Below are 23314 nucleotides of genomic sequence, written 5' to 3'. Positions count from 1 at the left end.
AGACCCAATTGTTAACAGGCTGTTTTGTGTTGAATTTTCACTGGGTAATGAGGGTTGACTTTTGGTACATGTACATGTATGAGTAGGGTACAAGTCTTGGCCAGCTGGGTGTCATGTACTGATGCTCGGTGTGAAATACATGGACAGTTAGATCCACAAGGCACACATGTATACACACGTAGCTCATACCATGATGTTGTACTCCTTGGTTTCTTCACCTTGTTCTGACTGTTCATGGCTATAATAAGCTTTTGATGTTGCTTATACAACCATTTCTACAGCCTAACATTCATGGTAGACCACTTGCCTTCCACCAAATATGGTGTACATATCTGTGCATCACCTATGGGGAAGTTGGTTTGCCCCAGACGTTTTGATTTCGTCCTCTCAAATTCTTAAGTATGGCATTTAACACCAGTAAAATTAATGTACCTGCCAAAGGATGGTGGTTTAGACTTGAACGCTTGTGAGTAATTATTCACATAACCTTGTTGTAAATCTCTACACGCATTTTGTTTAGCACAGTAGAAACAAAAAATATTTTTTTATTGTTGAGAAAGCATTTGTGTAACTTGGCAGTTCCTGCAATCCTGGCCACAGAAGCCAGGAAGCTAGCGTTTGTTTAAGATGTGTGGCCTTTCAGAATAAGCATTACTTTTTTGCCTGGATTTGTTTATCTTTTTCTGTAAGAAAAATAAACACTGTGAAGATCATGTTTGTGATGGATTTGTTTGATTCTGTGTCTTTCCAGACTTCAACAGGTGTTGATGGATCTTCAACAAAAGCAGCTGGATGACCTTGACAGTTGGTTAAACAAGATGGAGGAGCACATCAAAAACCAGGATGCTGTGGGCACTGACCTTGACACCATCCATGCCCAGGTCAACGAACACAAGGTAGGTCATGGACATAGGTGACACTCTGGTGTGTTGGGAGTCAGAAGGTAAATACAGGAGATAGACAGGGAATAATCTTAACTCTGCACTGTGACACGTCAGTAATTGTTAACTTTGAATATAATGAGATACAGAATTCAGGCTGGTTGTGGTAGACAGAGCCTTCCTGAAATTGTAGAATCTGTGACGGCCAGTCACAGTGTGATCTTCAGATGAGAACTATATATAATATCTGATTTATTTCAGTTGTTTAGAAACATGCAAATGTAAATACAGATGTAGCAACAAAGTAAAGAGTATTTACTTGAAATATTGGCATGTATATCCTCCGTCAGATTACTGGTTACTGAAGTACATGAATGTCAAACCTATTGCTCACTTTAGTGACAATATTAATTTGTTATAACTTTCCTAATGTCATCATGGCATACATGTTATTTTTTTGTTGAATAGGTATTAAGGATGTAGGCTAATCCGGTATCGTTTTGCTCACTGCTGTGTGGCAAGCCTTATTAAAGTCATAGTGTGGGCATTCTATTTATTCAACATGTACATTAGGAAAATCTAACCAGTTATTGAAATGAACTGAACACTAAATAGCCTTGAACTAACTTGATTTGGAGACGACTTTCGCAATCAGGGTGGATTAGCTTAGTGTATGATTTGATTTTAAACAGTTAATCTGTGAAAGATAACGAAAGTTCAATAAATTATATTACAGGTAAGTTTGTAGTGTTTAAAGTTTGAAAAAAAATTTTAATTATAGAAACTTCAAGAAGCTATGGAGAAACAACAAGAGAAAGTGAACAACCTTCAGAACATGGTGGTGGTTGTGGATGATTCCAATTCAGATTCCGGTAAGTTCTGTTCTCCTTTAAATTTTTAGGTGCAATGTTGAGGAGGTGGGAGGGGGGGGGGGGATGTTGTTCTGGATTTCTGGAGCATATTTGTGAAATGTGCATGGGTTGCAGGTCGTGACTGCACTTGATTTTGTAATCTTTAAAGTAAACATTATTTACTTTTGTGCCAAGATGTGGATGTACATCCGTAGATCAGTCTGCCTGTACAAAATATAGCCTAGAGTTAATCATGGACGAAATTTGGTCATACTCCTTCATTGTTAATTCATTTAATTATTTATTTTATTTGATTAGTGTTTTACGCTGTACTCAAGAGTATTTCACTTATATGACGGTGGTCAGCATTATGTTGGGAGGAAAACGGGCAGAGCCCGTGGGAAACCCATTAAAATCTGCAGGTTGCTGCTAGGCCTTCCCACGTATGGCTGGAGAGAAAGCCAGCATAAACTGGACTTGAACGCACAGTGACCGCGTAAGGTGAGAGGGACCTGGGTCATTGTGCCATGCTGGTGTACTAACCCTCTCGGCTGTGGAGGCCCCATTTGTTAATTCAGGTCACACTTACACTATTCATACAATATCTGTGTGGGTTTGGAAGATGGAAAATTGCAACATAAACACAAATTTCAGTTGATTAATTTGTAACCAAGAAATAGGTTTTGAACCTGCAGTGTTGTGGAGATGTTGATTGTGCTGTAGCTGTTGGAATCGTTGATTAAAAAGAAAGTAGTGAATTCAAAAGAGAGAACTGGAAAATCTGGTATATTTGATTTATTGTGCTCAAATATTTCTTGAAAGAATGTGAATAGGTTTTCAAGTGCACATGATAATTCATGTTGCATGATGGATACAGCATTATGTCCTGTGTTTAAAGAAAACTGTTAGAGTGTCCCTGAAATGTGGCTGTGTTAGAACAGGGTTCCTGCAAGAAGACATGCCATATTTGCCCCAAAATTTGCCCCAAAAAGTGCATTTTTAGAGCAAAAAGTAAAGGTCATAAAATACTGCTTTATTATAGAAACTCACGTTTTTGAAGTAGGGTATACCTTTCAAACAAACCTCAAAGCACCTTTGTTAGTTTAACAGAACTCTTGGAATGTGGCAAAATGAGCAACATATAGAGAGATGGAAGTTTAAGTGTATGTTGTCACACTCTGTTTCGCAGCCTGTACAGCCCTGGAGAGTCAGCTGGAGGACCTGGGTCAGCGCTGGGCGACAATCTGCCGCTGGACAGAGGAACAGTGGCTTCTCCTACAGGAGATTCTGGAGAAGTGGCAGCACTTCTCTGCTGAGGAGGTCAAGTTTGCTGATTGGCTGTGTGATAAGGAGGAAGTGCTGGCCAAAATGAGGCTGTCTGACCTCTCTGACCCCAAGCAGGTCAGCCAGCAAGTTCGTAACCTTAAGGTGGGTTTTCACTGGTTGTGACTAACACTCACCCTGTTTTGATTTGGAAGTATTGTAATCTTGATTGTTTAAATTTTCAAAATTCAATTAATCCTCAAATTTTTAAATGCTTGTCATCTACACTAGCCTTTGGTCTGGAATGTAGCCATCTCTCGTTGCTTGCAAGTCTGAATGCTTGTCAGCTACACTAGCCTTTGGTCTGGAATGTAGCCGTCTCTCATTGCTTGCAAGTCTGAATGCTTGTCAGCTACACTAGCCTTTGGTCTGGAATGTAGCCCTCTCTCATTGCTTGCAAGTCTGGATGCTTGTCAGCTACACTAGCCTTTGGTCTGGAATGTAGCCATCTCTCATTGCTTGCAAGTCTGGATGCTTGTCAGCTACACTAGCCTTTGGTCTGGAATGTAGCCATCTCTCATTGCTTGCAAGTCTGAATGCTTGTCAGCTACACTAGCCTTTGGTCTGGAATGTAGCCATCTCTCATTGCTTGCAAGTCTGAATGCTTGTCAGCTACACTAGCCTTTGGTCTGGAATGTAGCCATCTCTCATTGCTTGCAAGTCTGAATGCTTGTCAGCTACACTAGCCTTTGGTCTGGAATGTAGCCATCTCTCATTGCTTGCAAGTCTGGATGCTTCTCATCTACACTAGCCTTTGGTCTGGAATGTAGCCATCTCTCATTGCTTGCAAGTCTGAATGCTTGTCAGCTACACTAGCCTTTGGTCTGGAATGTAGCCATCTCTCATTGCTTGCAAGCCTGAATGCTTGTCAGTTATCTCACCGGTTGTGCTCTTTTTTTCTCAGATTAGTCAAATATCCTTAAGCATTGTGTAGACACTAATCAGTTAAATAAGACAATGATAGGGGAGTTCTAAGATGGAATTCTTTTATGGCTAAAGGTAAAAGCTTGTCCTTGGTATCATTGTCAAAACTATTAGTAAACTTTTGTATCATTGTCAAAACTATTGGGCAACTTTTGTTATACGGAATGCTGTCTTGCCTTGTTCTGGATACATAAATGACACCCTTTTCCTTCAAGGTCATCTTAAATTCCTAACCTTCAGCTCCTAAGTTTCTCCATTGATTGTTTGCTCTAAATATCTTTTTGTGAAACTTGTTTCTGGGACCCGTGTTGTCGCAAAAGTAATAAAAAATAATGCCTAACATTTCAGACAGTTGGACACTAATCAATTAAAAAAGAAAATAATTCAACTTTGACAACAAATAGATGAACAGAATTTGAAATCCAGTAAAAGAATGTGTACCTGTGTGTTGTCAGTCTATTGAAGTGGACATGGTGGAGCAGGTACAGAGGTTTGAAGGTCTTAACGAGTGTGGTCAGCAGATTGTCCAGTACGTTGACCATCCGGCTACTGTGGAGAAGATAAATAGCCAACTGGAGGAGTTCCACGAGCGCTGGGAGCGCCTTGTCCAGCAGATGGAGTTACAGAGCAATCAGGTATTGAAAAATATAGCGCTAACATCAATCAAATTAATAAATCATTTATATCATGATATGCAAACTCAATAATGTGTATGGTATATTTTCAACTGTTCATATTTTGTCATAAGGGAACAGTTTGACATGTTGTGTGCATTTGGTTGTTATGTATTTAAATCTTTTTCTAAGTAGTTTGTAGCTTACGAAAAGACATGCCATTGGTCTTTTCCACAGCGCAAGTCCATTGAAAAAGATCTTTGGTGAAAAAGTGGAAAGTGAATATTTGTATCCAAATGGTCAGACTAAACATTGATGATGTAGTGGTTAATTTATCCTAATCCACATAGTGTATTGAAACATTGATAATTTCCAGATTGCCAGTCTAAACATTGATGATGAAGTTATGCAAAGTATGGAGGCTGAGAATCAGCTGTCTAGCTCCGCAGAAAGCAAACTCTCAGACCCAAAACTTAAGTCTCCGGTAAGCACAGCCAAGAGACGTAAACTAGATTCATCAAGTTGTACAGAGTACGAACGTGAGGCGAAGAAACTGAGGGAGTGGATGGAGAAAACAGAAAGTGCATTAGAACTTCTGAGTTCTGAATCACCAACATCTGAGGACAGCCTGACAGATGAAGAACAGCTTGTTTTGGTTCAGGATGTGGAGAAAGATGTCAAAGGTCATCGTGAAATATTCCACAAGTTATTGGAACAGGGCAAAACACTTCAGGAGCAGCAAAAGCTGGGTGAGGTTCAAGTGAAAATTGGCATAGGCATCTTCCCTTCAGTGTGGAATGAAATTATTAGCTCAGTAATGTGTTGTTTTATACTATTGTTAGGTAAGGCAGTGTATATATGTGAGACAGAAATGATGCATTTCATGGTAAACTTCATGTAGTTACAGTAATGGCAAAATTTACTGGTTGGATTAAAATAGGCAGAACTCTGATAGATGATGTACCAATACTGTACCATAGCAGTGATTTGAAGTGTGAAAATCAGGTTATTTGTATTCTTTCATGTTGCAGAAAATGGAGACATTGAGGTGGTACAGACTTTAATGGTTGATTTGGAAACAAGGTGGGGAAGAGTTTTACATCTACTGGAAGATACACAGCACAAGGTGGAGGTAAATATGGAAGTGACGAAGTTTTATGAGGAGTTAAACGCCCTTCAGGAGTTGATGGTCAGTTACGAGAACTGGGTTACGACTGCTGATGAGATCGGAATAGAGGCGCTGGACATCAGTAAACAGCTGGAACAGTGTAAGGTAAGTGAGGTGGATTATCCTCATGTGTGCAGTGTGCTGGGTATAATGTAGACTTCTGAAAACCAGAGTCGTGTGTTAACAAGTGAACCAGGTAACCAGGCCTGCTTTTCCCATGATTTGGCCTAGTTTCCCATGGCTTGGCCTGTTTTCCCATGACATGACGTAGTTTCCCATGACATGACATAGTTTCCCTCACATGACATGGTTTCCCATGGCTTGGCCTGGTTTCCCCTGATGTGGCATAGTTCCCCATGGTGTGACAAAATTTCCCATGGCGTGACATAGTTTCCCATCATGTGACATTGTTTCCCTTGGAGTGACATAGTTTCCTGTGGCATGACATAGTTTCCCATGATGTGACATAGTTGCCTATGGCTTGGTCTGGTTTCCATGGCTTGGCCTGGTTTCCCATAGTTTACAATCAAAGTGACCTAAAGCAATCCCTGAATCCTTGAGCTCAAATTTCAAATTGAAAAAAGTACTTATTTTTTTACTTCAAGAAAAAACACAGAGAGGATCTTGAAAATATTACAGAAAGAACATAATGGCATTATAAAATTGTTTCATGTAGTTTACCTTGGTCTGTATCTGTAATGGAAATGCCATTATTTTTTATGCTGAAGTACAGTATAAATCTTGTAACTTTGTATTTCTGCTTTGAACAGGAAAAATTAAAATCTATGAAATCCCACGATGATAGAGTGAACCGCCTGAATGAAACGGCCAAAGAGATAATGGAGCAGTGTCAGGTGGCGGATCGCATTCAGAAAGATCTCGACACTTTCAACACCAGATGGGGTAGTACCTGTGAAAAATGGGTAGGTCTGCCTTTGAAATTGGCCTGAATTAGTTTTGCCATTCTAATATGTTTGTTGCAGTTTTATTTTACTGATGCATTTGATTGAAGTTAACAACCTCTTTTAACCACTGACTTGTTTTTTGACAATTGCTGCTTAGTCAAATTAACCTTTTAAAAGCATGTATACATAATTTTCAGTCAATAAAAATTCTTTGGGAAAAAATATTTTTGAATTTTATTATCACACAGCAGTCAAAGTCTTTATTATTAGCGTGATAAAGAAGACTGACTTTGATACCGATAATTAGTGTAATATTACAAGTTTTCTGTGATCTCAGTTATTTTCAGTGTAGACTAAAGGAAAACTTTAGTTATTGTCGCTGTGCTGATCTGTCTTAGCATAGAAATATTTTGAAAGAGAGATCTAATCTGTTCAGAAGGCAAACCAGTATCATATATATTTCAGGTTAAATATCATTTAAACGAGAAGTTTAGAAATCATAATTAGCTAGTTGCACATTTGTGCAATTTATTACTTTGATTTTACACTGACACATTTTTAGGCCAGTTTATTTCTACAGCAAATACTTCCTGTTTGCTTTTTGCTATAAATAGACAGTTGATTTTATTACGTATTCAAACATGACAGTTTTTTTTCCCTGGCATGACTACAGACTAGCCTGGCTGGTATTTGTGTGTCGTCGTTTTATGTGATATTTTCTGTATTGTCTGACAGATGTTGAAGGCAGTGAGTGTGAGTACATTGTGTGTTGTTTATGTGTTGTTTCTCGTTTTTTTGTTGAGTCGAACTTTTTCGATTTTTGTTCTTGAACCTTTTGTATTGCACCTTGTTTCCTGAACATTTTTGTTTGATTTGTAAGCAGAGGTTTGATTGTGCTTTAGGTGCTGTTTGTGTCTTCAGTTTTAATTGTGCATATTAGACCATGAGTTGCTCACCGCATTTGGTTAAATACACATTTATGTTTTCTTCTTTTGACTGTACTGAAAATATCTAATGTGCTCGCTGGCTTCTGTAATGAGGTGCTGATAATATGGAAATGTAGATTTCTGAATAGAGAGCAGCACTGTGAAACAAACAGGTTGATTGATACCAGATGAATGGCTTCAGTGTGGGTACAACCTTTTAATTACAAGTAGTACTTGAGCTTTAAATCTTTCTATGAGAATCATTATTTACCACAGTGCTTTGACAGGATGTGGGTTTGTTGTCTTCATCATATCTCAGTGAGAGATCACTACAGATACACGGACATGTAACAGTCTGTTTGAACTATCCTACAGAGACAATCTGACTGGACTGCATAACCAAAAACCGAAATTGCTTCTAAAAATATCCATTTATTATTATGAACTTCAGTTTGATATTGTCATGAATTTCTTAAAAGTAATTTGACATTTTGTTACACAGTTATTTTTGATGTCTGCTTTATTGGATAGCAAATTGTTGTACAAATATGAGATGGTTCATGTACATACAATGTATATAAAGCCTTTTTAGGCATGCCTATATGTATTAAGATATAATTCACATACTCTCCATGGAATGCTGTTGCCTGATCAAGAAATGTGGTCTGAAATTTGCTACTTTTTTATCTACAAAAGCATGATTGTGGAAAATCAACACAACCAAATCTTTTGGGCTCTTCACTCTCTGAAGAAAACAAGATATTGACTCTGTGAATTGAGTGCTGAATGAAAACTGTATGGTTCTCTTCATTGAAATGATAGGATTATGTGAAAACAGGGCTGCGATGTTTAACTTTGTATCAGTAGCTTCTGTCACAAGAAGAGGTAACTTCTTATGGATTTCCAGTTGTGAAATAACTTTAGTTTTTAGTTTTTTTAATCTTCATTGCTATCTGCAAGGTAACCCATTACAGATATGTGGATATATCCGCTTACATTGGATAGTTAGGTTTCATCTGAAGGTCAAGGATGATGAAATCATGGGAAAATGCCGAGACATGGGGATAAATGTAGTGCATATGTACTTAAATGTTTTACTGTTCAAGACTGACTGAGCTGAGAATTTGCAACAGGCAATGTACATGTTCTGGAGTGAATAAATTCACAGAAATAAGTAAATTCACATTTATTTTTCACATGATTTTTTGGTGTGTTTTACAGGTACAGTTGTACTACGGTATTATACATGTACAGTTTATTTTGTCTACAGAACAAACCAAATATTGTGATTATACCTACACTTACATGTATATGTCTATTATAATATCCTGTAGTCATGCTTTTAATAAACATAAATCTGTTATGATTGTATTTTTGGCAAAAGTTATACTAATTTACTACAAAATTTGCAATAATTTCTTTTCATATTTCTATTGCACCATCAGGGCAAAGGCAGGTTGCTCTAAATGAAGCCCTGGAAATGGCTCCCACCAAAAGTTTCCTAGAGGCAATGGATGCCTTGTCCAAGTGGGTGGAGAGAGTGGAATCTGTAGTGGAGTCAGAAACATTCCAGGTCAACAAGACAGAGATCATGGAGGCACAGCTGCAGCAGTTCAAGGTTTGTTTTTTCAATTGAGAAAGCCACTCTACCCCAGACCAGTGAGATCACGGGTTCAAATCCAACTCTTGCTCAGTCGTGTTCAGTCGTGGCATGATGACTGTCGACACGGTAGTGCCCTGCACCAATTGTGGCACACCAGTCCACAAAGGGAGTTGATATACCACCCATGGCTTTTTTAGTTGACTTCTATTGTCTTCACGGCGTGTTCAGCAGGAGTGACCACGCACGACTGGTGTATTGAAATCAGCCGGTCGATGTTGTAGCCAGTCAGACAAATCACGTCTGAGGTAGTAAACCTCTGATATTGAGCGCGTGTTCATTTTTGTAAATTATTGTATAATTATTAGGAATCGTCCAGACAAAATCGTGAGCTTACCTCTAGTTGTAAGCGAGTTACACCTATCATTTTGCCATCGTGGGCATGATATCGCGGCCACGCTTAGCCTTTGAACAATGGCTGGTTATGGTTCCTAACAGGCTTTGTAAGAGTTGGAATTTCTTGAATGTGGCATAAAACACATAAAAGATAAATAAGTAAATAAATCAGTTAAGAAAACGATATTTTGATTTCTCTTAGAATGCAGTTGTGAATCTTCTTTCCAATAACCCAGGTGTAGTATTCTTCATGTGCGCCTCATAACAAACATTTATGTAAGAGATCTGGCATTAAGTCCCTAGTGCAGGTGCACAACTATAAATATGTCAGCTTTGGGAAAAGTCTGCAACAAGGAGACTTTTTCATTATACATTTATGACCAAAATATTGTGGAACATTCTGAAAATGAACAAAAAAGCAAATTTTTGGCTTTCCCATTGGTAACATTAGTTCTTGATACATGTGGTAGATTTATGACAAAGCTCTATGCGGTGTCATACATGTGTAATTAGCTTACAGGTACACACAAGGTTACTTTTGCAGGAGTTACAGAAAGATGTAGATGAACATACGTCCAGCCTGGAGTACATCAATAAGACTGGGCAAGACCTGCTGGCCGTGGCCACAGAAGAAAAGACCCAGAAACTCCACACCGATCTTCAGGAGTTAAACTCCAGGTGGAGTAAAGTCACCACCAGCATCACAGACAGAATCAGCAAACTGGAGAAGGTCCTCGGTCAGCTCAAACAGTTCCAGGTCGAGATATCCCACTGATGTTGTCAATGGTTTAAAATTTGTCGCTCTTCATTTATAAGCTATAGATGCCCTTGAATGTATTTGAAACAAGCAATTTATATAGCTTTGCTCAATTCCAGTTGTCCAGTTTTCTTGTACATTTAATACAGTAGCTGGGGGGCCTGCATGGCTGAGATAATTTGCATGCCAGTGTGGCGTTTCACCAATTTGGTTGATGTGAGTTCAAATCCAGCTTGTGCTGGCTTCCTCTCTGGCAGTAAGTGGGAAGGCCTGGCAGCAACCTGCAGATTGTGGTTTGTTTCCCTCTTGTTCTGCCTGGGTTCCTCCCACCGTAATGCTGGCAACTGTTGTATAAGTGAAGTGTTCTTGAGTACTGCGCAAAACACCAATGAAATGAATGCGGTAAATAAATCAAAATACAATATGTATGAATGACGAACTTAAATTATGTGATGAAATATGCAATGGTGAAGTACAACTACACTGTGCAGATCAGTGGTTTGTAAGGCAAAATGGGTGTAACTCCAAATATGTTGTGTGAGGGCATACATGGAGGTGCTTAGTTTGCAGTCCTTGTTGAAAAATGACAATGTGTTATGTTTTATAGAGTCAATCGGCAGGCCTGCGTCAGTGGATGGAGGATATGGACGTCTTTCTGCATACAGAGGACCCCTCTCCTGAGGACATGACTACGCTGGAGGCACAGCTCCATGAGAGCAATGTGAGTCATAACAGATAGCTCCATGAGTGCAATGTGAGTCATAACACATAGCTCCATAAGAGCAGTCTGAGTCATAACACATAGCTCCATGAAAGAAATGAAAGTCATAACACATGGCTCCATGAGAGCATTGTGAGTCACAACACATAGCTCCATGAGAGCAACGTGAGTCATAACAAATCGCGCCATGAGAGCAATGTGAGTCATAAGAAATAACTCCATGAGAGCAATGTGAGTCATAACACATAGCTCCATGAGAGCAGTCTGAGTCATAACACATAGCTCCATGAGAGCAGTCTGAGTCATAACACATAGCTCCATGAAAGAAATGAAAGTCATAACACATAGCTCCATGAGGGCAATGTGAGTCATAACAAATCGCGCCATGAGAGCAATGTGAGTCATAACAAAGAGCTCCATGAGAGCAATGTGAGTCACATCACATAGCTCCATGAGAGCAATGTGAGTCATAACACATAGCTCCATGAAAGAAATGAAAGTTATAAGACATGGCTCCATGAGAGCAATATGAGTCATAACACAGCTCCATGAGAGCAGTATGAGTCATAACAAAGAGCTCCATGAGAGCATTGTGAGTCACAACACATAGCTCCATGAGACCAACGTGAGTCATAACAAATCGCGCCATGAGAGCAATGTGAGTCACAACAAATAGCTCCATGAGAGCAATGTGAGTCACATCACATAGCTCCATGAGAGCATTGTGAGTCATAACACATAGCTCCATCACAGCAGTGAGAGTCTTGGGAGCAGAGCTCCATGAGATAAATGCAAGTCTGAGCACACAGCTCCATTGTTCCTGTGTATGTCTGGATAGACAGCTCATAGAGAGCAATGACTTGTACATAACTGTGTACAATTATTCTGCATGGTATACAGCTGTATGGAGTATATTCTATTTGAACGCTTAAGTCCAAAGTGTTAAATGCTTGTAGAGAGAAAACTATAACTGCAGCATTTCACTTCTCTATTTCTGTTTGTAGGGCGTTCAAGAGGACATAAAAACTCTGAAACAAAATGTCAAGAATTTAAATGACATAAGAAAAGAATTTTCTCCTGAAGCTGAGAAAGAGTTCATGGAAAAGCTGTCAAAGGAATTGGATGAGCTGAACAGCCGATGGGAAGAAGTCACGACTCTAGCTCGAAACCAGAACGATAGCCTTAAAAACCTGCTGAAATCCAACTCCTCGCGAAAGGACCTGCTACAGAGAGTGAATGAGCTGATCAGGTGGCTAGAAGGTGTGAAGGAGGATCTGAGTAATAAGGATTACCTTGTCAGCAGCCTGGAAGATCTGCAGGAAAAAATTGACAAGTTTAAGGTATGTCCTATAGCAGTTGTCAGCTGAATCACTCTTCAGAGTGTGTGGACTTGAATGAGCTTCGACCTTTATTGGGCAAATGTGTTTATACGTGGCAATATTAGAAAACATTTTTCTTTTTAAATGCCACTGTCACCAAGCAACAAATGTCAATTTTTTTGGGTACTGTCATTGACAATGTGTGTACTTTCATACGTATAAATGCCTAGCACAGTTCGACTTTTAGTTTTTATCTTTTTCTCAGATACTTGTGAATGTTTTGTTAATGTTAATGTCATGATAGCCAACAGTACATATTTTCCCACATCAGGTGGTTATGCATAAAAAACAACATGACAGTTAACTCAAACTTACAGGGTAATGTGTGTGAGGGTGAGTGGTGGATCTTCTGGTAATTCTTTTGCCCAAGAATCACCGAAAAAATTTATCATAACTTACGTCTTGACCTTTTCTTGCTTTTTGTGCCAAATTTTTCCTGTAATTAATCAAGCATGAGACTCTCTTGAATTTTTTTCCTAAATTATCTTCATTTTTGTGGGTTTTTTTTATTGGCTGAGAATGTTTGTAAGGTGTACACTTCCATGTGTGTCTGTGGTATTCAAGGTTTCAAAAGTGTTAATATATGGTATGTCTTTTTCAGCCATTACTATCAACGTGAGCTTAAGTTATTAGTTAGACGGTGTTTATCTGTCAGTTTTGCAAAGGATGTAGTTTAATGTAGCTAAACTTTTTAGGGAGGCTATGTTCTGTATTCAGAACTTGGTGTTACAGACTTACGGAGATAATATGCGGGAAAAAGAACCCCATGTGACCAAAGTGACCGATGAAGCTAACGAAGCATTGAACTCTGGCTCTGGAACATCTCAGGAATTGGCACGACGCGTCATGCAGATGAGTGCTCTGTGGACTGACTGTTCTCAGCGAGTGGACAGGTATTCCATGGTGTATGCGGTGTCCAATGACAACTACAAAGAATTCTCAGGTAAATTGTAATTATTTATTTAATTACTTTGACTGAGGTTTAACATTTTGCTCAGCAGATGCGTGGAAAGTCTTCAAGGCACATTCCCAAGCTGTGGGAGCTCATTGGTCAGAGTAAATGGGGAGAGCAACGAGAGCCCATAAATTGTAATGGGGACCCGTCAGATGCCTGCCCGACAGTAACATTATTTTTATGAGACCTTTAGTTAGAAGTTACAAGTTCTTTCTGTTACATGTATTTTCAAAGTTGATATTACGATGTCATATTTAAGACAGAATAACATTATAGTAGAAACTAATTGATGGTTATATCATTACCAATTACCAATAATTTTTAACACAACAGTGGCTCAAGGTCATGGTTCACACATTAGCTCCGTCTCACAGGATTAATAAATATGCTGCCTTTCTAGTAGAAGGAGATATTTTACAATAGCCAAAATGCAACACTTGCATAGTCTGCTTTTGTATTTGATTTTTGTGTGTGAAAGAGCTAGACTATTTTATACTGTGAAAAAATCTGTTATATGTAAAAGGTATTTTCAGGTAATGATTTACTTGTTTATGTGGTGACTTTATAGCTTCTTGCATCCTTTAAATCAGAAATCTTTTGCTAATTTTATAAAAAGCACATTCTTTAAAGGATTTAATTTAACAAGACAAGGATTTTAAGACTCTTGCTTTCATGAAGTCTTGTGGGGATCCACATTTGCCAAGTGTTGCAGCTAATGATGAAAGAGAGGAAGCCTTCATTTCTTTGTGCAGTTATGCTAAATGCAACATGTTTTTCATGAAACAGTGTGAAGCACTTTTTTTGGCTGCAGCTTGCTCTTTTATGCAAATATACCAGGTGTTTTTCTTGTGATCATTTCAGAGCTGTTACACAAAGAAAAAGCTTACCTTCAGACATTAGAGAGGAAACTGATGCGATCATCAACGGCAAGCCTAGATGCGGAGGATATATCAGAGGAGCTAGAGGTAAGTGACAGGAATTTACGTGTGAATGCATTTTCAAACCTTTTCAAGCTATCTTTTCGAGTTTATTACAATGACACCATAAAATTATGGTCCTGAATTCTTACTAAATATTATTCTTGCATGAATAATTGGAGAGTTTACTCTCTTTCATAATGACATCAAATTTCACTGCATCTTCTAAAATGTACAACCATTGTCTAGCCATGTATAAATGGTATGGATACAGAACTTTGTGAGTTTTTTTTTTCAACTGCGGCAGTTGCTCTGTAAATCAATCAGTCTGTTTGGCGGGTGGGTTAAATTTTGTCAACCTATGTTTTCGATATGGGTAATTGATTTAACTCTGGCCTGAAGTATTTGACTGATTTTTTTTTTTGTGTTTAGGATGTTGAGAGTTTCATGAGGGAGCACGGTGATGAGGGGAAGAAGCGAGTGCAGGAGTTAGGTCAGGAGCTCATTGTCAACAATGTGATGTCAGGGGAGGTAAAGGCCAGCCTGGAGGAATACCTGAACAAGTGGAACACCCTGGAGACACAGGTGAGAGATCTGAGGGACAGCATTTTATAGAGAGTACAAATACAAATGAATGAGTGTACATGTAGTGGCGATATTAAAGTTAACATGTATATGACAGTTAACCCTGTATAAACTACAAGGTGCAGTGCATGTCAACATGTATATGACAGTTAACCCTGTATAAACTACAAGCTGCAGTGCATGTCAACATGTATATGACAGTTAACCCTGTGTAAACTACAAGCTGCAGTGCATGTCAACATGATCTCACAGTGGATTGTGATCATGATGTATTGTGAGATTTTTTTCTCACTTTTCTGTATTAAAAACATCCACATTCTCATACTGTGTGAGCCATAGGTAATTACACAAAATTTTGATACTTATGCTTGCAATTAAAAAAATGGTACTAAGTAGAATGAAGTTTTGTCCAAGAAAATTTAGACTTCATATTTCTGAAGTTAGGTGTCACCAATTTATTTTGTGTTTGACAATGAGCTGAAACTGTAAAATGAAAGTTAATAAAAATAAGTTAAAATCTGCCTTTTTTTCTGTTTTAATGCTTTGTATGATTTTTTTTTTCAAGCCCTTTTTGATTGCATAAATGTGTCTCTAATGGGAACAACAGCTCATGCTGTCCATGATTCCCACAAATTAGATGATTTTTCTGTTTTATTTTTATTTTTATAACCTGTCCAACATTGAGAAAAGACTCATTCTGCCCATAAAACATAAGTTAATGTGGCCTTACAGTGACATCAGATACATCATCTCACTGTCAACACAACATATACTTGGTCCGTTAACTGACTATAATGGCTTGGTCCTTATTTTAGATGAGATTAATATATACATTGTACAAGCTTAAACAACCAACATAGTACTGGCCACCATTGTAGAAGTGAAATATTTTTGAGTATTTCATAAAACACCAATCAAATAAATAAATATCCAAGCCTGAAGTCTCTGGTTGGTGTTATGTAGTGTACATACCAAACTGTTTGGTGTTTCAGTCCAAAGAGAAGATTTACTATATGGAGCAATCTGTACAGAAGGCTCAGACGCTGGACAGACAGATGCTAGAGATGTCACAATGGATGAGTGATGTTACAGAGCATCTCCAGTCACGCCTGGATGCTGATGTCCTCGCCGGGGATGTTCCTGAAGAGTATGAGGTGGGTAGCAGCTGTATGCATGGGGTACATTTCTATTTTGTATGGATAATTTGTCAGTATTCAGTTTCATTTTTCATTCACCGTTAGGAATTAATGCAAGGTTTTGTAGTGATGTGAGAAGACAGTGGCAGTGTGAGTATTACTGTCTGTGACTGCATAGAGTTTTTTGTTTAATGCATGCCGTCTTTTTCCGTTAGATCTAAGAGGTGAGATACTCGAGGTTTATCATAAACCTTGTTGAAGTTGTTTATTTATGTTTTCTTTGATCAGTGTTTTATGATCTGGGAATACATATGTGGTACTGGCTAGTATTAATGTCGTATTCAAAGTCTCTAATCAGTGTTTCTATAAGAAGCCAATACCGTTAAGTTCTAACAACTAAAGTGCCTGTAATTTTATGTTGCTCTATGTTGCTATGTTAGAATTTTCATATGTTTTGAAATACTCACCGAACTATTATATAAATTGTATTCATAGGATGAAAATTTTATTTTATATTTTTCTGTTTTTAGTCTCTGAAACAGGAGTTTCAGCAGCAGGAAGAGTTACTGAATGAAATGGAGACTCAAGCAAAAGAGTGTCGTGATCAAGGAAATGAAGATGCTGCTGAGAGGCTGGAGGAACAGACTCGTATGATTAAGGTAAGGACAGGTGAAATGTGTGCAGTCTGAATTGAAGTATGTAGCAGGGAAGCAGGGTGTAGCTCGGTGGTTTGCTGTTCGTCAAGATTTGATCGTTCTTAACCACTAGGAGGATGAGGTCCAGGTCCAATCCTGGTCTAGGACAGGGAATTTGTAGATCCATACTTGTCCTTTGTGTAGGTGCCTTTGTGAGAATAAACAGTCAGCTGAACTCTTTTGTTCTGTCTTATGCTCTTTGAATACATTTTGTTTTGTAATATGACATGTAAGTTTGTATATCACATATAAGAATGTTTATGAGTAATGTGGCAAAGGTTGCTGGCTCATTCTGGGCTCTCCCGTTTCTTCCACCAGTAAAACTGACTGGCATCGCAGAAGTAAAAAATGTGTTAAACAACAATCAGTCTACTTGAAGTAGAAAAGTGTGCCTGTGGTAAAATGTTAAATGTCATCGTGCTTTTGTGTGTGGCGGTTGCTTTTAAGACATTCTTTGTGTTAAAGTGACGTGTACATGAACTAAACCAGATTTTTTTTGTGTGTGTAACAGGAACATTTTCTAGAAGAAGTTGTGCCCAAATTTCGCAAATTCCAACGTCCAACAGAGTTTGAGCCTAAGCTGTCATATGTGAAGCGAGAGCTGGACGGTATTCAGGAGAGAATCCACCTTTTAGAGTTGAGGAGTGAGGACCCAGAGGTTGTCAGTGGACTGCTGGAACAGTGCATGGTGAGTCCTGCTGGAACTGTGTATGGTGAGCTCTGCTGGAACTGTGTATGGTGAGCTCTGCTGGAACTGTGTATGGTGAGGGGGTTAGTTAGTCCTGCTGGAACAGTGCATGGTGAGCCCTGCTGGAACAGTGCATGGTGAGTCCTGCTGGAACTGTGTATGGTGAGCTCTGCTGGAACTACGTATGGTGAGGGGCGTAGTTAGTTGTGCTGGAAGAGTGTATGGTGGGTCCTGCTGAAACTGTGAATGGTGAGCTCTGCTGGAACTGTGTATGGTGAGTGGGTTAGTTAGTCCTGCTGTAACAGTGTACAGTGAGTCCTGCTGGAACTGTGTATGGTGAGAGGGTTAGTTAGTCCTGCTGGAACAGTGCATTGTGAGCTCTGCTGGAACTGTGTATGGTGAGGGGGTTAGTTAGTCCTGCTGGAAGAGTGTATGAGGAGTCCTGCTGGAACTGTGTATGGTGAGCTCTGCTGGAACTGTGTATGATGAGGGGCTTAGTTAGTCCTGCTGGAACAGTGCATGGTGAGTCCTGCTGGAACTGTATATGGTGAGCTCTGCTGGAACTGTGTATGGTGAGGGGGTTAGTTAGTCCTGCTGGAACAGTGCATGGTGAGCCCTGCTGGAACAGTGCATGGTGAGTACTGCTGGATCTGTGTATGGTGAGCTCTGCTGGAACTGTGTATGGTGAGGAGGATAGTTAGTCCTGCTGGGACAGTGTAAGATGTGGGGAGGGGGTGTTAGTTAGTTTGCTGGAACTGCGTATGGTGTAGGGAAGTAGTTAGTCCTCCTGCAGTATATGGTGCAGGGGGGGGGGGGGGTAGCATAAATTAGTGGGGGGGGGAAGAAAAAAAAAGACAAGTGAACAAAACAAATGAATGTTGTACATGTATATCTGAAATGTACCTGGATTTGTAAGATTATTGAGCCAAAATTTACTGTTGTTATTATTTACTGTTTCAGAAATTTTACAAGACGATGAGCGAGCTGAAACCCCAGGTGGAGTATGTCATTAAAACTGGTCGTTCTGTGGTGGACAAGAAACAGGTGGATTTCCCGGACAAACTGGGCAAACAACTGGATGCCATCAAACAGCAGTATAATGATATTGGTGCACAGGTAAGGATATTTAAGTCAGGTGAACAGTTCAGCATGTGTACAGCCTGACAAGAACTGGGAGAAATTGATGATGACGAAAATTCTGTAATACCAAGCGCCCAGGGGCCACTCAACAATGAGATCAGTGTGAGTCCAGCTCATGAAGGCCTCCGCTGTGGTTGTACAGTGGATTGTCTGTCAGCAACCTGCGGATAGTTGTGGCTATCCTCCAGCCATAATGCTTGTTTTCTTGTTCAACCCTTAAAAACAATATTAGGCATAAATGACACAGCTTAATTTAGAAGTCAGTATGACTGCTTTCCCATCTAAGATAGACTTCATTTTACATTGCTGATTGAATTATTAGAGTTTCCCTTCATGCAATATCTTTTCTGTGTTTACAGGTGACCAAAGGGAAAACTGACTTAGAGAAGGCTTTAAAAGTATCCAAGAAACTGAAGAAGGAGATGACCTCTGTGCAGGAGTTCACCACTAGGGTGCTGGCTGACCTGTTAAAGAGAGAAAACTCCAGGAACCAGAATGTGGATGAGGAACTACACTGGATTAAGGTGGGTGGCAGAATGGAACCTGTGGATTCACCTTGGTACAGAAATATTCAGATGAGAAGATACTCAGAGATGCCTCTTTGATTGACCTGTCAACACACCGATCTGTTAAACATGACAGGCAAAACGGTGGCGTCAACAAATATCAGGTTTTCTTATTGACTGATTTATTTTGTATTCACTTTGAATTAACAGCTTTTTTGTATTACAGTACTGCTGTTCGGGGACAAATCTGCGTAATGTGTGATATGTGCATTGCATGAAGCCCTTTAGACATTGATAGACTGTGACATATAAAATAATACATAATTTCATGGCTTTCGTTAAATAATTACATGATAACCTGATAATTCACTGAGCATGTGTTTGGACGAGGACTGTCGGAGTTAATGTGTACCTGCTGTACAGGTTTGTGGTGCATGTGGAAGAGGACTGTCGGAGTTAATGTGTACCTGGTGTACAGGTTTGTGGTGTGTTTGGAAGAGGACTATTGGAGTTAATGTGTACCTGGTGTACAGGTTTGTGGTGTGTTTGGAAGAGGACTGTTGGAGTTAATGTGTACCTGGTGTACAGGTTTGTGGAGTGTTTGGAAGAGGACTGTTAGGGTTAAGGTGTACCAGGTGTACAGGTTTGTGGTGTGTTTGGAAGAGGACAGTCAGAGTTAATGTGTACCGTGTGTACAGGTTTATGGTGTGTTTGCAAGAGGACTGTTGAAGTTAATGTGTACCAGGTGTACAGGTTTGTGGTGTGTTTGGAAGAGGACTGTCAAAGATTATGTGTACCAGGTGTACAGGTTTGTGGTGTGTTTGCAAGAGGACTGTTGGAGTTAATGTGTACCTGCTGTACAGGTGTGTGGTGTGTTTAGAAGAGGACAGTCAGAGTTAATGTGTACCAGGTGTACAGGTTTATGGTGTGTTTGCAAGAGGACTGTTGAAGTTAATGTGTACCTGGTGTACAGGTTTGTGGTGTGTTTGGAAGAGGACTGTCAAAGATTATGTGTACCAGGTGTACGGTTTTGTGGTGTGTTCAGAAGAGGACTGGCAGAGTTAATTTGTCCCTGGTGTACAGGTTCATAATGTGAAAAGAGATGAGAAAACAGGTGTATTTACCTGACAGAAATGTTAAGGTGGGAAGATAATGTGAGAGGTTTTTTTAATTAACAAATAAACAAAAAATAGCCAGGCCCTCTAAATGAGCTGTCATTCAAGTTTAATCGTTACAGGGGCTAATTTATCAGGTAAAATGGTGATGGCAGCAACTATCAAGTTTTCTGATTGACTGATACAGCATTTTTACTGGCAGTTGCTTTCAGTTAGATTATTTTGATTGATGGCAGTGATTGATCAGTTCATCTCTTGTATCTGAGGAATTTGATATCAGAGCAGAAATCTGGAAAGAGTTCATGTTCTATGTTTCAGTTGTGAACTTTTGCTCTTGTGAATAATCTTCACGTGTTGAAAACTGGGACACATAATTGTATATGCTTTGTACCAAACATTTCTCTGATTATAGAGTGTTCAAGAGGAGATGGGCAAGAGACAGCCAGTTCTATCCTCTCTACAAGGTCATCTGGATCAGCTGGTGGAGCTGGCTGAGGAAGGGGAGTTAACTGCTGCCACCCAGACAGTAGAGGAGATCAACAAACAGTGGACAGATTTGGCTCACAGGCTGGGCATCAGGAAAATACAGCTGGAGGTGAGGTCACTGCTACATGGTGTGTTCAGTTGGACATATGTATCAATTCATTGATAGTAACAAACATTAACAGTGAATATTTTATAAAAAATATTGTTGTGAAGGGTTTGAAGGACAGTCAGCCAAGTTGTAAATCTTCCCTGAAGCCTTGTCATCTCCCCTTCCCCGTGTTGCACCTGTACAAGTGAAAAACAGAAAAAATACAACTGATAGTTGAAAATTTATGTTTGGCTTGCATTTATTAAGCAGCATAATACTTAAGTCATATATTGCAAGTGCTTAAAAAGCCAATCTCAGAACAGGGAAGAACTCAAATTGTGGTTGGTATATTATTCTGTACTGTTAGCAAAGAATCAGTATACAAATTTTAAGCTTCCTAGAGCAAAACGTATAAATTTGGGCTTTCAGCTCTAAGTGGATATGAGTGGTTTACAAAGTTTAACGTTGTAAAACAAGTAATAATACAATAAAAATAAAAATAATATACAGAACAAAATGGCTTGAAGTACACATTGCATGTAGCTCGTACATAAAAACTCTCAATTAAACAGTTAACCAACATTACCACAACGAATACGCATAAGCTGGAGATGAACAGGTCTGTCATTGTGGATTGAAAATCAGATGATAATCAATTATGGTTGACTGGAGTATAAAGGCCCAAGACTTTTAATCACTCTCTGTCATATTCTTGACATTCAGCCTTTTAAATTGAACCATTCCGTAATGGATGGAGTCAAGTGCAAGATGACACCACTTTTTGAGGAATTTCACAGCTATTGCAAATAAGTACTTGTCTTTCAGAGTCTTCATCTATTTACATTGATTGATGCCTTTACGTTTTTGTTTCAGGAGAATGTGTCACAGCTAGAGACAGTCTTCATACAGTTCCAGGTGACCTTGATGAAGGTCAAAGACTGGCTGAGCCAGGCTGAGATGACCTTGGACACTCAGGAGAAGCTGACAGCAAAGGAGCAAGCCACAGACGAACAAAAAGATAAAGTCAAGGTATGTTCACGCTTGTCCTTATCAACGCACTGTCACCTGTATGATGTGATATGAATGGCAAATATTGGCAATTTACGAGTTGTAGGCTACAAGACAGTCAAATTGTTTTCTGAAGGGTATTCTAGTGGTTTGCCAGTGGTGAGTCTGTGAAATGCTGGTGGATTTGTGAAGAAAGTTACAGCTGACAGATTGCCATTTATATGCAGACTTTATTTTAGAAAGATCTGCTGGAAAGTCCTCTTCAATGATAGTGATGAGCTAATATCTTGCCTAGTTCGACATCAAACACAAAGCATACCTACATACTTATGTATACATATTTTGCCGGGCTGGTGCGGTAAATTATCCCAGGGCCCAGTTGTTCAGAAGTGTATTGGCTGTGAAGCCTAGTTTTAACTTTAGTCTGGAATTAAATTACATTGGAATAAGGTATTAAGATTTAAGCCTGGTTAAACTTTTAATTCACTTGTGAACAACTGGCCCCTTTAAGAGGTTAACTCACAGTTTTATATTGAACATCCTTGCTATCAAAGGGAACTTAGGAGAGAGAGATATAAGTTGAGAGGGATTCGTCATATCAAAAAATATGTCAGTGTGTTGCTTTATGTTGTAATTTGGATAGGCATTATGGAAAATAATAATTTCTTAAATACACTTGGGTTTAGCTAAGCTTAAATACACATAGTGGCAGTAAAAATAATGTTTTAATAATGTTTGAAATCATATGTAAGATCAAACTTTGTGGGATGGTCTGAAAAATTTGACCTGCAGATACTATGGTACAAAACCTTGGTTGGGCTGTTTTTTCTTGCCTCTGCCCAACTGCTTTTAACAAGGTCAGGGGACACAACATGGGGAAAAACCAATTGCTGGTTATTTTCATTTTCTCAAACCTAAATTTCACTATGTGGCCAAATTTTATTGCTTCTCCAGCCTCTTCCTTTAACGTCTATTTTTCTGAAGACTTCTCAAACTATTTGTTAGTTTGTGATTGCCATACAGTCATTGATATGTGGGGGATAAAATAAAGAACAGTGGGACCTTGTATTTAAATTATGTTGCATAAGGCCCAATGAAACCATGTACAGCCAAAATGTTATTTTTTTTTTGCATGTATTTTAAATTAAATATTATTCGTTTGTTTCCTTTTTCTCCATTTGTTCTGTGTGCATGTGATAATTAAATGCTTGTGAATTAGCAATGCCAAGTAAACATTTGACTTAGGTATGATATGATGAGTCTAGATATACATGTATGTATAAAACAACATTCTTATTGCATCAAGGCATTTATGACAGATGTACGTGTATCAGTATTTAACACACCTACAAGCACACTTACTAAGGCAGACATATTTTGAATTATTTTGAGTGTGCATGCTGCTGTTTTGGGGACAAGAATGCCTTATGATTATTTTCTCTTTGTGGGAATTCTTTGGAAATTCTTCATTGCCAGATGTTTATTTTCTGGATTCAATTTATCTCAGACACTATTTTTTTTTTCATATTGAAACTGGTGATTTTCTTCAT

General features: G+C 38.9%; 2 protein-coding genes across 2 annotated transcripts in view; both read left to right on the top strand.

The window, feature by feature from the left end:
- The window catches only part of LOC135482149 (utrophin-like), a 64835-nt gene extending 58124 nt beyond the window's left edge, over positions 1 to 6711 (top strand). The window contains exons 13-19 of the mRNA XM_064762006.1: positions 752 to 896; positions 1663 to 1753; positions 2922 to 3160; positions 4435 to 4614; positions 4970 to 5342; positions 5625 to 5866; positions 6532 to 6711. Of these exons, the coding sequence (XP_064618076.1) occupies positions 752 to 896; positions 1663 to 1753; positions 2922 to 3160; positions 4435 to 4614; positions 4970 to 5342; positions 5625 to 5866; positions 6532 to 6711 (1450 nt within the window). The remainder of the gene's footprint in view (positions 1 to 751; positions 897 to 1662; positions 1754 to 2921; positions 3161 to 4434; positions 4615 to 4969; positions 5343 to 5624; positions 5867 to 6531) is intronic.
- A 249-nt stretch (positions 6712 to 6960) lies between these two features.
- The window catches only part of LOC135468286 (dystrophin-like), a 52604-nt gene continuing 36250 nt past the window's right edge, over positions 6961 to 23314 (top strand). Inside the window, exons 1-15 of the mRNA XM_064746453.1 lie at positions 6961 to 7419; positions 9038 to 9210; positions 10133 to 10345; positions 10953 to 11066; positions 12071 to 12406; positions 13178 to 13388; positions 14262 to 14365; positions 14750 to 14902; positions 15895 to 16056; positions 16569 to 16697; positions 17245 to 17421; positions 18382 to 18537; positions 18921 to 19085; positions 20595 to 20777; positions 21630 to 21785. Of these exons, the coding sequence (XP_064602523.1) occupies positions 9073 to 9210; positions 10133 to 10345; positions 10953 to 11066; positions 12071 to 12406; positions 13178 to 13388; positions 14262 to 14365; positions 14750 to 14902; positions 15895 to 16056; positions 16569 to 16697; positions 17245 to 17421; positions 18382 to 18537; positions 18921 to 19085; positions 20595 to 20777; positions 21630 to 21785 (2397 nt within the window). The 5' untranslated portion in view covers positions 6961 to 7419; positions 9038 to 9072. The remainder of the gene's footprint in view (positions 7420 to 9037; positions 9211 to 10132; positions 10346 to 10952; positions 11067 to 12070; positions 12407 to 13177; positions 13389 to 14261; positions 14366 to 14749; positions 14903 to 15894; positions 16057 to 16568; positions 16698 to 17244; positions 17422 to 18381; positions 18538 to 18920; positions 19086 to 20594; positions 20778 to 21629; positions 21786 to 23314) is intronic.

This window comes from Liolophura sinensis, chromosome 1 (assembly GCF_032854445.1).
Source record: "Liolophura sinensis isolate JHLJ2023 chromosome 1, CUHK_Ljap_v2, whole genome shotgun sequence".
Lineage (NCBI taxonomy): Eukaryota > Metazoa > Mollusca > Polyplacophora > Chitonida > Chitonidae > Liolophura > Liolophura sinensis.
This window is presented reverse-complemented; position numbering and strand designations above follow the sequence as displayed.